Source organism: Cydia strobilella, chromosome Z (assembly GCF_947568885.1).
Source record: "Cydia strobilella chromosome Z, ilCydStro3.1, whole genome shotgun sequence".
Lineage (NCBI taxonomy): Eukaryota > Metazoa > Arthropoda > Insecta > Lepidoptera > Tortricidae > Cydia > Cydia strobilella.
In genome coordinates, this window is record NC_086068.1 from 1577250 (window position 1) to 1591110 (window position 13861).

A 13861-nucleotide genomic window follows, 5' to 3' on the forward strand; every position below is an offset into this window, starting at 1 on the left:
CAACTAAAAGGTACCACATTGTCGCTTGTTGATAAAGTTGATTTCTAATTGAAGCTATATGGAAATAGCGCCTTACTATAGAGTAACTTATACTAGAGCGGTACTGTCATAGTAAATTTTGTAACCCCAGTAAATTCACTGCCATCTGTCGACACATTTTAAAACTAAAAATGAAGATTTATAAAAATACGATAAAATGTATTGAAATATGGATAAATGATTTTTTTTTCATTAATTATTTTTATGATTTTGACCCGTGTTCTTTCACTGATATGCGTTAAAATTGTTAAATAACAAACGAAACCGTCAACGCCATCTATACGACAGTAGGCCAATGCTAGTAGCGCCCTCTGAACGAGAATCAAATTTTCTTGATTTTCGAGGCACGTTTTTTCCTTAGACTGTATCCATCTATTACGGAGTTATATCTATCTTTGGCCTTACTGACAAGCGACAATAAGTACCCTTTTGGTTGAAAATGTATTTCCGTTTTCCGTCAATCGTAATAAATTAAAATAATTCTAAATTTGGTTACATAAGTGGGTAGAAACTTGAAGACTTATAAGAACGGTCGAAAATAGGTCTAAAACAATTTTTTCTAAATGGGTAGTCTGCCCCTGCCCGGCTCGCCCAAGGAAGCGGTGGAGAGGTGCGCTCAGTCGTCCGTGTGCCGCCGCCCTTATAGGCATTCATCCATCAATTAATTACATACATTAATTATAAATATGCCTGTGGACGGTATGCGATACGTGGTCAGGGTCAGTAACACAGAAATAAATATACCATAGAAGACGCAAATGCATCTAGTTCGCGTGTCCGAACCCCGACCGAGCGTCGTGGTTGACCGTCGCTCTTTACAGTCCACACGCGTCAGAAATACATCATTTGTGAAAATTTCAACTGTCTAGCTATCACGGTTCATGAGATACAGCCTGGTGACAGACGGACAGACAGACGTACAGCGGAGTCTTAGTAATAGGGTCCCGTTTTTACCCTTTGGGTACGGAACCATATAAACATGATTCCATCGCGTAGCCACCCCTATTCGTTTACAAGCGTTCGAAATTCAACTCTAATCTGACCACGTTAAGGTGCATTTCCTGCCGTATCATCCGTACGCGCTCCGCTAACACTGGCGGCGGCCGCGGTGAGTGTAGTGTGACCACACTAACTACCGTCCTGGAGACTTGATATTTTGTGCCTTGCGACCTTATTTGTGCCATTTTCAACCAAAAGGGTACATATTGTCGCTTGTCAGTAAAGCGATATTTCCATATAGATTCAATTAGATATCTACCTTATCGAGAAGCGACAATGTGGTACCTTTTGGTTGAAAACGTCACAAATATACACGGCGTTTCCTGTAACAGGAGCAATAAATTAAACTGGAAGCTGTACGCCTCAAACTGACCAACATTTGTTCAGCAACTTTTTAAAATTATGAAATTTTTCAGATTATACCTTTTTAGATAGATAGATAGATAAAACGTTTATTTGGATCAAAGATAGATATAACTCCGTAATAGATGGATACAGTCTAAGGAAAAAACGTGCCTCGAAAATCACGAAAATTTGATTCTCGATCAGATGGCGCCACTAGTTTTGGCCTACACTCGTATAGAGGGCGTTGACTGTTTCGTTTGTTATTTATAATTTTAACGCATACCAGTGAAAGAACATGGGTCAAAATCATATAAAAATAATTAATGCAAATAAAAAAATCATTATCCATATTTAAATACATTTTATCGTATTTTTATAAATATTTATTTTTAGTTTTAAAGTGTGTCGACAGATGGCAGTGAATATACTGGGGTTACAAAATTTACTATGACAGTAACGCTCTAGTATAAGTTACTCTATGATTTGGATGCTGCAAAAACACACAATTTTATAAATAGGTACATTGCAGTCAGAACAAAACTTATGTACTTAAGTTAAATTAACAAAAATTACTTAAACACGAAAAATTAGTTTTTAGTGGTTAGCTGTACGCTGTGTGCATTGCAGCAACAACAAATGGGTTCCGACTCGGCTATACGCTCCACTCTATTGAGTGAAGCACTGATATTCTGCCTTACTGATATTCATACTAATTAAATATTATTTTCAATGTACGCTGCCATCTGTGTGTTTGACGTTGCCTGTCACCCTTTAAACATAACAAATTTTGCAATACATTGCATCTTAGAATAAACTTTAAAGTGTAATGAAAATCAAAACACAAGTTATTTTTAAAAGTTGCTGAACAAATGTTGATCAGTTTGAGGAGTACATCCTACAGCTTAATTTAATGCTCTTGTTACAGGAAACACCCGGTATAACAAAATAAAAAAACACATAAAGCGCCATAATAACTGCTTCCGAATAAAAATATGTATATATGTAATATGTATATACAAGCAACGATGTATATATGTTTATATATGTGTAAATAATGCTGTTTTTGGGTTTTTATAACACTTAGGGCCTGTTTCACAATGTCCAAGTAAAGTATTGGATAGCTAATTAACAAATAAATTAACTGCCAGATAAAATTTCCTACAAAAAAAAGCACTTTATCCAGCAGATGAAGCTTATTTGGAGATTGTGAAACGCCAACGATGACTTTATTCGTCAGATAAGTGACGAGTAGCTTATTCAGGACTTTACTTGGACATTGTGAAACAGGCCCTTACTGTATTTATGTATTATACGCGTGGGTTGGGTTCGAAATCGCTTGACATTACGCCGAAATCTTATAGGAGATTGACGTGTTCAAGTAAAAGTTACCACATTGTCGCTTAACATAAGGAAGAAATTTTCTAGTTTATACGAATAACCTGTCAGAGCTCCCTTATGGCTAGCGATAAAGTGGTACCTTTTGCTTGAAAACGACACATATTCGAGCGATATTGGATCTATAGTAAAATATAACACTCGCTGCACGCGAATGCGTAGTTTTTTTTTTATACTACGTCGGTGGCAAACAAGCTTACGGCCCGCCTGATGTTAAGCAGTCTCCATAGCCTATGTACGCCTGCAACTCCAGAGGAGTTACATGCGCGTTGCCGACCCTAACACTCCTCTCCCTCGAGCTCTGGCAACCTTACTTACCGGCAGGAACACAACACTATGAGTAGGGTCTAGTGTTATTTGGCTGCGATTTTCTGTAAGGTGGAGGTACCTCCCCAGTTGGGCTCTGCTCTAGATCTGGAATGACATCCGCTGTCCTGTGCCCTACCACACAAAGCGAGATGTCATTTACAGTGCCCATAGCTCTCTTTTGGACGTAGTTTAAGGACATACCCGGGTCCATTTAAGGACATACCCGGGTCCAACACACCTAGCCGCCTTAGGTAAGTGTGACAGAGAGCATATGTATTAGCTTGCAGCGAGAGTTTGATTTGCCATCACGAAGGGCGATAAGTTAGTGTGAATGCCTGCGGCGCACTTTTCTATCGAATAAAGCTCATTTTCCCTTGACGCTGTTTATGATAAATTCATACTTAATTAGAGTATAGCGTAAAGGAAATTGATCTTTATTGCCTTGTTTGCTATTTAAGAATTGTGATAAATTAAAATGACTCGATGTTTTCAGCTAAAATCATACTTATATTATTTTCATTGAATTGGCTGAAGGAATCAAGTATTTGGTATAAAAGCTAGATAATATTCCATAAATTAGGTATATTTTGTTATTATTTGACAAAAAGTGTAACTTTTAATTTTTTAAAAACAAAAAAAGGAGAAATAGGTATTCCTAAACTTTCAGAATCAGTTTACTATTTACGTAAAAAAGTGTTGAGTACTTACACATTACCGTCAACCGGGGTGGATAGGGATAGCTGGGGTGAATAGGGATGGCTGGGGTGAATAGGGAAAAAGCTTAAAATGTGATTTACCTGACAATTTCTTGAAAAATATCCACACAAATTGTATCATTCAATTGAAAATAATAATAGATTTATTATGATACAGTTTTTGTCGGTATTTTTTTAAGAAATAGTCGGGTAAATCACATTTTAAGTTTTGTCCCTATTCACCCCAGCCATCCATATTCACCCCGGTTGACGGTATTACTTTTGTGGAAATTTTTACATTCATGTTATTTCTAACGTCAAAAAATAGTCTATACCATTAGCAATAAAATTAGCTAAGCTGGTGCTCTAATTACCCACGTTTTTTTTTCTTAACAACAAAGTTGTGCACACGTGTAAATATTTTTGGAACATTGACTTGTCAAGATATTTGTGAACATCTCGCTTGCTTAGCAACTTTTACTGCTAACCCTACATGACTTAAAAGCGACACTTGTCTTAAACCTGTTCCAGTTAAAATCCAAAGTCTTCAAACTTTTTGATCTTATCATGGCCATGCCTTTACTTCTCTTCCCTTGATTGTATAGCCTTTAAAAGCCGGCCCCCGGGCCGTAGTTTATTATAAAGCTCCCCTCACAGGTGGAGTCCGAGGACAGCTCCTCCAGCGACGAGGACGTGTCCTCCGCCACCGAGGTCTCCACCGACAGCGAGTTCGCCGCCGAGGAATCCGCGCCCCAACCCACCCCGCCCGCCATCCTCGTCACCGAACCCCCGCCCCCTCTAGAATACCCTCTAAGCAAAACTAAATCCGCCAGCGGACTCGCCACCAAAAGAGCTCTAGAACTCAAAAGAAGATACTTGCTCGGAGAACCATCCCCTCCCGCTGTCAGAAAATCAGATTCAACCTCGCAACTCGACACCAAATTTGAAGCCTTCAGATCCACTATAACGGAATTCCAAAAATTATTACATCCCGCCACGACCACTCAAAGCCCAGTAGTCGCTTACCATACAGAAGACAAGAAGGCTCAACCTATGCCGGATATCATTAAAAATCTCTGCGATGATGCTCCAGTTGATCTCTTGTCTAGAGAGGTCAAAAAAGAGTGGAGAGAAGAGACAATTAAAGAGAAAGAAAAGGAATTAGATTCAGATTCATTGTCGGACTCATCGCACACGGAAACGGCCCCTAAATCCGTGCCGAGAGTCGAAGTTCATGATGAGGGCGGGGAATTGATTCAATTAGACAGTTTAACAATAGTTAACAGTGAAGACACGGAGAAAGCGTCCGGCACAGCGACTGAAACCGGCCCTACGGTCGTCGCGGCTGAGTCGGAATCTTCAGAATCTTGTAGAGACGCAACTACGTTAGCTTTGACAGAAACTGAGCTATCGGATTGGGCCGCAGAAAGTGCTGTTTTAGACGAATGTCTAGAAGACAATAAGAGAAATAAACCGAGGAAACTAAGCGGTTTAAAAACGGTTCACGACGCTAAAAATATCGCAACGATTTCTTCGCACGTTTGCGGGAAAACTAGCCCTGAACCTGTGGTATATTCTAACGCTTTGGAGCATTTTGAATTCGCCGATGAAGGTGAACAGGATCCTTCTATTGAGACCCAAGCTACACCACGCAACGAAGGGTATATGGAATTGGTAGATGACTTTGAATATTCACCCAGCAATGATAGATCAATGAATTTCATTGAGAGGAGTTTTGAAACGGTCTTCAAACCGACTTTGGCTGTGACTGAAGTTGTTGAACTGGAACCTTTAGAAGAGCGTAAGGTCGAAGTTACCGAAGTGCCTAAACCTGAAAAGAGCGAAGATGATAACAAAGACTCTCTATCTCCGGATATAAAGATAGATTCCTTATCTCTCTCAGACGTATCGCCACCTTTAGACACAAAAAATGAATCTGAGTCTCCGCCGCTGGCGGCCGAAACTCCAAAATCTCCAAACGCACCCATCTACAACTCAAACAGCTTCGCTCCATGTTTAAGAGTGTATTTACCGGCTATCTGCAGATCTGCGAGCGATAACATCAACTTATCCTACTCGAGAAGTACGGATTCGCCGTCTAGAAGCATAGAATTATCAGTGTCTTTGATGCTTAGCTCTGGTTCCGTGTCGCCAGTCAGCCCCACCCCTTTAAACACTACAGACAAAGTCCAAGAGATAAAGAGAGAAAGAGAGGAACAGACAGAGGTTGTTAGAAGATTAGTTTTGGAGCGGTTAGGGAGCGGGCCTAGATTGAATAGGAAATCTACGAGGAGAACTAAAGTATCGCCCTGTTTGAACGTGCCTCCGCCTGTCCCCCCGCCCCCTGCCTTACCGACCCCGCCCCCTTTGCCTCCGCCCCCTGAGATCCCGCCCCCGCCCCCTGAGATTCCGCCTCCCCGCCCCGCGCCCCCCTTAATGCAAGTCACCCCGTCTTTCTCAGACCCGGAGCTGGCGAGAGAGAGACGGCGGAAGAGTATTATGAAAAGTATTTCCAACTATCTGAATAGGAGGCTCGGCCCGCGGCAGAAGGTATGTGTTTCAATACTGTTTATATTATTTTACGTATATGTAAATAATATTGTTGGTGGCAGCGTTGGGGTGTCCACCTGATGGCAATGTAGTGTAATAAATCGTGGTGAGGGAATAAATGCGTATCTATTTGTGACGTTTTCAACCAAAAGGTACCACATTGTCGCATGTCGATAAGGTTGATTTCAAATTAAAGCTATATGGCAATAGCTCCTTATTGACAACCGACAATAAGTACCCTCTTGTTTAAGAATGCCACATGTATATCCTAATTCTAAACAGCCATTCCCGTGACTGAGCTCTGGTTTTGCAGGTGTCCAGCAGCAAATTTCCGTTTTGTTTTTGTGAAAAGTTGAAAATCTATAATATTTTTTTATTTTAGTAAAGAAGATAATGCGGATTAAGTTTTTTGATAAATCATATTTTTAAATGTTAACACGCTACGCACTGCTCCAACCTTTTCCGCGTATTCCGATATTAATGCGGAATTTGGGCGCTAAGCCACTAAGTGAACACCTTGTACCTTGTACGATACCTACGTTTCAATACATAGACATAGTATATACAAGTAGTTATAGACGCGCCACCGACCGACCGGGGGTAAGAGAAAGAACATTCATATAAAATTTGAACAGCATAGGATTTTTTCTCTTTCACTCATAAATTTCGGTATTTCGCCATCGCCTCCTACCTATGATGCCACCCGGTCGGTGATAAGGACAAAACATGGCACTATTTTCTCTTTCCTCTTATAGGAATCGCAATAAGACTATCTTTCTCTATCAAAGAGTGTCAGGCCCTTGCGTCAATAGCGTATGCACACGCTGGCCTTTAACATTTACGAAATAACTTTCTGTGACTGTAAACTGTTTTTGAATTCCCATGGACGTTTCATTCATACGCATTTATTTCGTTCATCTTTAACCTCGTAAGGCCCAATGTGCATTACAATGTACACTCTGTTTCAATCTAATTTGAACCTTACACTAACCGAATTAAGTAGCATTTCTCCTGTTTCATTGTTTTCTAAAACAAACGAAATTCACCCTAACCTTCTATACAATAAGGTTCAAATTAAAAATAGGGAAACTTTGTACGGTGGGCCTTACGAGGTTAAAGTCGTCGTCAATAGAACTTGCAAATAATGTTAACAAACCATTTTACCTTCATTACTTCGTAATCTCGCTCTTTAAAAGGACAACCATGACCTTATCAACAGTCTATATACTTATATATTTTATATATATACATTTTTAGTTAAATTAAATGTTAATTATTAATATTTCAACGAAAATAACCTTCGTAAAAAAGTTAGGTTATGTGTCAAACCATGGAGACTATATAAAGGAGCCAAATCTCTATGTATGAAAAGTGTCCATCAAAAAACAGTAATTAGGCGGCGCCACCATACACCGAAATACTACCAAAAACAACCTACGTAACTTGGTCGGGTTATTTGTTGCCTTATGTGGTCCATGTTATACTCATGTCCCAGAGCCTTACTAGCGCCACCGGAGAGATTAGGAACTATTATTTAAAGCTGAAAGCGGTCACTTTTGCAACAATTCTGCCATAAGAGATTGGCATCCTTTCTATACCATCCATATGTCAAACGCTAACAAAAACTGTCATATTCGTTTACATTATTTGCAAGTTCTATTGACGACGACTTTATCAGGAGTTTTAACCAATGTAATCCATAGTCGGCATCAAATAGTGATCAATATGGCAAAATATATCGGAACAAATCTTTTTTACTATGGACAGACACATCTTTACTATGGACCAAAGATAGATATAACTCCGTAATAGATGGATACAGTCTAAGGAAAAAACGTGCCTCGAAAATCAAGAAAATTTGATTCTCGTTCAGAGGGCGCTACTTTGGCCTACTGTCGTATAGATGGCGTTGACGGTTTCGTTTGTTATTTAACAATTTTAACGCATATCAGTGAAAGAACATGGGTCAAAATCATAAAAATAATTAATGCGAATAAAAAAAAACATTTATCCATATTTAAATACATTTTATCGTATTTTTATAAATCTTCATTTTTAGTTTTAAAGTGTGTCGACAGATGGCAGTGAATTTACTGGGGTTACAAAATTTACTATGACAGTACCGCTCTAGTATAAGTTACTCTATGATTCCAGTATCTTAGTACCCAGCTAAATCGTTGCACGCGCGCGACGAGATCGGCCGCGCGGCATAGAGTAACGGAGTTATATCTATCTTTGCGCGCGGCGAACACGTTGCGCGGCCGCGTCGCACTCGCTGCGCGTTCGATTCGCTTTTAAATCCCCCGCAAATCGCTAGTGTGATAACGCCCCAAAATAAACGCAATGTAATTTAAATCGCAAGCGAGTACGCGCACCGTCTAAATGAGCCGTATCACAACAAATATAACACTATATGTGACTTTTTCAACCAAAAGGTACCAAATTGTCGCTAGTCGATAAAGTTGATTTCAAATTGAAGCTATATGGAAATAGCGCCTTATTGACAACCGACAATAAGTACCCTTTCGATTGAAAATGGCACATATTGTCTTCGGTTACCGCGATAGTTACTCATGAAATAAAACTATGAAAACGGATTATATCGCGTATATTGAGCTTATAATACATCCCGACGTTTCGAACCCTTTACATCGTTCGAGGTTTTTATATATCTTTACTTAAAAATAGTTGTGTTGTTGTTAGCCTTATGAACCGTTTTTGCATGTACAACCAGCCTTAAAGTTTATAGTCTATGATGGGTTCATTACTTTTAGTATGTGGGTATTTTTGCACTTTGTAGTTTTTTCTTTCCTCAGTCACCCGTTGACCACGAACGCTGTAAATAGTTCGAAATGTCGGGATGTATTATAAATTCAATATACGCGATATAATCCGTTTTCATAGTTGTTTTTTTTATATAACACTAGTTATCTAAGTATACTTACGCCACGTAGCGGACACCAGTAGACTAACAGTAGTTACGTTTACAGTGGTACTCGGAGCCGGATCTTACACTACAAGTAAGGAATCATCACTTGGCTGACCGTTAGGGAACCTAGTTGCAACAGCTTACCCTTATTCATAAAATCACTTGCGTTTCTATGTGTGAACGGCACGTCTGTATAGTATGCGGTCTATCTACTGAGCTCGTTCACTTACGTACTAACAATGGCATTCTGTTAAACAAAAGCCATTATTTCTTTTGTGCCTGAGCGCGTGGCCTTTGTGCCTGATCGCGTGGCTATTGTGTGGGAGCCTCAGGCACAAAGGCCACGCGCTCAGGTACAAAAGACATAATGGCTTTTGTTTAACATAATGCCATTGTTAGTAAGTAAGTGAACGAGCTCAGTAGAGATAGCATTAACTATACACGCGGCATGCGTCATAGTGTGAGTAAGTTGCTTAAAAATTGTACTGAGCGGCCGGCAAACGGCCGTCAATCTGCTGTCGCGGGGCGAGGGCATTCGAGTCGGGGCGGGGCGGTGCGTGGCCGTTCTGTATGATAATACTATTACTTATTCTGTGCTAAAGTTTACAAGCCACTAATAATCGTTTGTCCCTTTCCATCACACCAATACGTCGGAAAGGGACAAACTATTATTAGCGGCTTGTTAACTTTAGTAGACGTTTATGAATAAGGGGGTTAACGTCCACAATACGACGATATAAGACGACGGTCACCACACAATTGCGTATAGGGTGACTGCTACAGTTACTGGCACTTCATAGTAATTGGCCACTCTTAAGGCGGTTCCCTGAGCCAGAAGGCGAAAAATCTTATATGATTATATTTTTCTAAAGACGTTGATATTGACGTGGAAAAAATATATGTAGTTCTTGATTATATTGTCTTTAATAACATAGCTTCCGATACACGAATTATGACACTTCGCTCGATACAGCTAATTCCCAAAGTAACCTCTAACTCGGACTTTTAATCAAACTTTACTCGGCTATTTATTATGTAACACTATAAACAAAAAAAGAAGAAAAATCAATCTTAACTTAAATAGTAATTTGACAGCTATTGAATTTCGATATTGTAAGGCAATGTTTTTAAAATAAATAAAAATCGACAAAATTCGATCGAAATTGACACTTGGCGCGCATGGTCTTTCCCGTTCTTTCTTGCGAAATGTGACAGTGATAGCAGCAAACCGATGGAACTGCCTTAACAATAAGGCTTCAATTGGCTTGTACGATTAGGCTCATTTTTAGGGTTCCGTACCCAAAGGGTAAAAACGGGACCCTATTACTAAGACTCCGCTGTCCGTCTGTCCGTCTGTAACCAGGCTGTATCTCATGAACCGTCATAGATATTTCTGTTGCCGCTATAACAACAAATACTAAAAAGTACGGAACCCTCGGTACGCGAGTCCGCGCGAGTCCGACTCGCACTTGGGCGGTTTATTGAACAGTAGTCAGGCTTCCATAGGTATTCTAGTTTGCTGGCAGCTCACGAAGGATTTCATATGCATAATTGCGGCTATGTGTGGTGACTTCGTCTTCGTATACGTATCAAAATGCCTTGTTACACGTAAAGTTCGCCGGCGGTCAGTTCAGTGTTACATGTGGCATGAGCACACAAGGCACGGCTTATTGTGAATTTCGGACAAAAATGTTCTCGTATGCATTACTGTGCTTTCAATTTTCTACTCTAAGCCTATTTTAATAAGACCTATTGTAAATTGGACGTTTTGGCATGCGCTTTCTGTATTGAAGTATCATTATCCCTTTAAAAAATCCCTTCCCTGTGTTTATAAGTAATTGGCCACTCTTAAGGCGGTTCCCTGAGCCAGAAGGCGAAAAATCTTATATGATTATATTTTTCACATTTTTTAATTTTTTTAAAAAATTTTTTTAAAGTTTACGTTTAATAGTGTTTCTTTTTTTTGCCATTTTTTTATGTGACCTATTTAGCCACTTTTGTGTTATTTCTAGTCAGGATCACGAGCTCTTTTCATCCTAATAGGAGAAAAAAGTGTCCCAAAATTTCCATAAATTTTTCAAACTTTCCTTTTTGTTACCGCTATACAAAGTATATGGGGAAATGGTAACACAATAGGAAAAAAACCTTGGCGCATATTTTTATCCCATTAGGATCGAAAGAGCTCGTGATTCTGAGTAGAAAATAACACAAAAGTTGCAAAAAAGGTGTCAAAAAAAGGCAAAAAAAGAAACAACGATTTAAAGGTACGAACATAACAACACACGGATTACTTTAAATTATTTTCTCAATGAATGCGGGGTATATTGGCCCCATGATTATTTCCATAAACTACAAAGCATCACATTTAAAAAATAAAGCTTTCTAATTAATGTCAGTGTTTATTTATATGCGTGCATTTTTTGTGCAAAGCTCTTATAACAGAATTTGTCGGTACAGGAATTGCCGGCCTTGTGTTAATTAAATTAAAAAATTAAAAAGCTTTTATTTCGGATTACATATTACATCCATAGAATTACACATTATTAAAATTGTAAAATAAAAATAAATTAATACTAAACTTGAAATTAACATAAAATTATCATATTTAAAAAATTACTTTTGATAGACTGCATGTGCGCCGTGCGATTTCGCCCAGTGGCTGAATATCGGGCTGTCATAGGCCCCTGCGACCGCGCTCACGAGCCCGTTGGTGCTGCCGCGCGCACGGCGCATCAGGGACGCGACGCGTTTGCGCATAATGGCATGAAAATAATCCTTGTGTGCCTCCGCGAACATCCCCGAAGCACTGCAGTACCGCGGCAACCCCATCAGCATCCTGAACGTTAATAAACGTCCTCGATTCGCTTGCCTGTTTGCATCAGCCGGCAATTCCTTTTTCATTTCGTTCTCGCAATGTGATTGTTTTGCTATTGTATTTAGCTTTATGCCTTGTCGTTAGAAAAGCTAACTGGACTTAAATACTCGTAGTAGATTGTGTTACAAGGGAGCAAAATGACATATTTACGGCGAGGGCGTACAATTGAATCCTAAACGAAGCGAAGGATTCTATAATAGAATCCCGAGAGTAACGAGGGATTCTAAAGTGGAATCCTGAACGTAGTCAGGGATTCAAGTGTGTTACGTCCAAGATGGAAATAATTTTGCTACCATGTGACACATACTGCTTTTCACATCACCTATGAGATAATTATGATGTTAAAAATATTATTTAAGCCTAAAAAATAATGTGCATTTTTTTTAAATAGTGTCCTAGAACAGAAAAGTGTTATTTTGATCCCTCCTAGCAGGGAAGAAAAGTGCCACTGATCCCTCCTAGCAGGGAAGAAAACCCCTTTTTGGAATTGGTGATGTGAAAAGTATCTTGATTTCTTTTTTCAAATTCTTACTCGTACACTTCCATGTAACTATATTGACTTTAAGTTAAAACAAACTGCCAAAATTTGCCTACTGTAATACCTATATTTTACTTAATTCTACCCGCGACTTCGTCTGGGTGGAATGATGATGATTGATAAAAACTATCCTAACTCCTTATCCTAAAAAAAACAGGTAAAAATGTTTCTAAATTCGAGGCAACCTAAAATAAGACATAGTGTAACAACTGACCCCGTTCGCCCCAGGATCCGCCACAGAGTTGCTACAGTGCCCACAAGTCGACGGGGGCGCTGCAGGAACCGCCCCCCGTGCCGCCGCCCCCGGCGCGCTACCGTCCCCCCTGTCCGCTGCCAGGTGAGTCCGTTACAGCCCCCCCCCCCCTCTACTGCTCACCAGCTAGACTAGTGTCAACTAACCCCGTTCCACCCAGGATCCTCAGCCAGTGCCATCAGGCCAGGATTCGGATAGGAGGTAAGAGCACATACTATTCTACCTTAGAGTTAGCCAACGGTTGCATATATGTACTACTAAAATTTCGACCCATAACCTTGGTGACCTAGTGGTTGTGGCGTACACCTCAAAATGCAGATGCTGGTTCGATCTCACCTGGGTACTGGAGGCCTTGGTCACTTTCTCATAAGTATATGACATATATTACAATTTCCCACTTAATAGTGACTGCCGTCAGATAATAACAGCAAGACAAAACTGACTCCACTCTTATCTAATATCATCCTCACTAGAGTTGCGACAGAACTGGCTGCTAAGTGAGAAATAGCGAGACTAGTGTTACAACTGACCCCGCTCTGCTCTACAGTAAGATTTACTATCAAGGAGCAAACGGTGGCTAAAAAATAAGTTCATTCCCGTTGCCAGGGAGATTTTGGGATTATTCTGAGCAATTTTTACTATGGGACCAACCACGAAATCGCGAAAAAAAATTTGGCTGTTTCATACATTTTGGCTGGTCCATTTTCTATGGGAGGGTAACATTTTTTTTCGCGATTTCGTGGTTGGTCCCATAGTAAAAGTTGCTCAGTATAATCCCAAAACCTCCGTGGCGACGGGAATGCACTTATTTTTTAACCACCCTGTATAGCCAAATGACAATTGTTTGTAGAATAGAAACTGCCTAACGAAACTTAATGATGCATGTAGATCACGTAAGTTTTCGTTCGCATCCTGTCATCCCAATACATTTGCT

The 13861-nt window shown here is 39.8% G+C and overlaps 1 protein-coding gene and 1 long non-coding RNA gene across 6 annotated transcripts in view; both read left to right on the top strand.

Annotated features, from left to right (window-relative positions):
- Positions 1 to 13861, top strand: part of LOC134754537 (F-actin-monooxygenase MICAL3-like) — a 99110-nt gene that overhangs the window by 80432 nt on the left and 4817 nt on the right. For 3 of the 5 annotated variants that reach the window (XM_063690832.1, XM_063690834.1, XM_063690836.1), the window contains exons 23-25: positions 4440 to 6332; positions 9323 to 9352; positions 12903 to 13011. In XM_063690832.1, the coding sequence (XP_063546902.1) occupies positions 4440 to 6332; positions 9323 to 9352; positions 12903 to 13011 (2032 nt within the window). The remainder of the gene's footprint in view (positions 1 to 4439; positions 6333 to 9322; positions 9353 to 12902; positions 13012 to 13861) is intronic. The other 2 variants (XM_063690833.1, XM_063690835.1) reach the window with 1 other exon arrangement.
- Positions 1 to 13861, top strand: part of LOC134754592 (uncharacterized) — a 363458-nt gene that overhangs the window by 63486 nt on the left and 286111 nt on the right. The gene's annotated exons all lie outside the window — the stretch shown is intronic.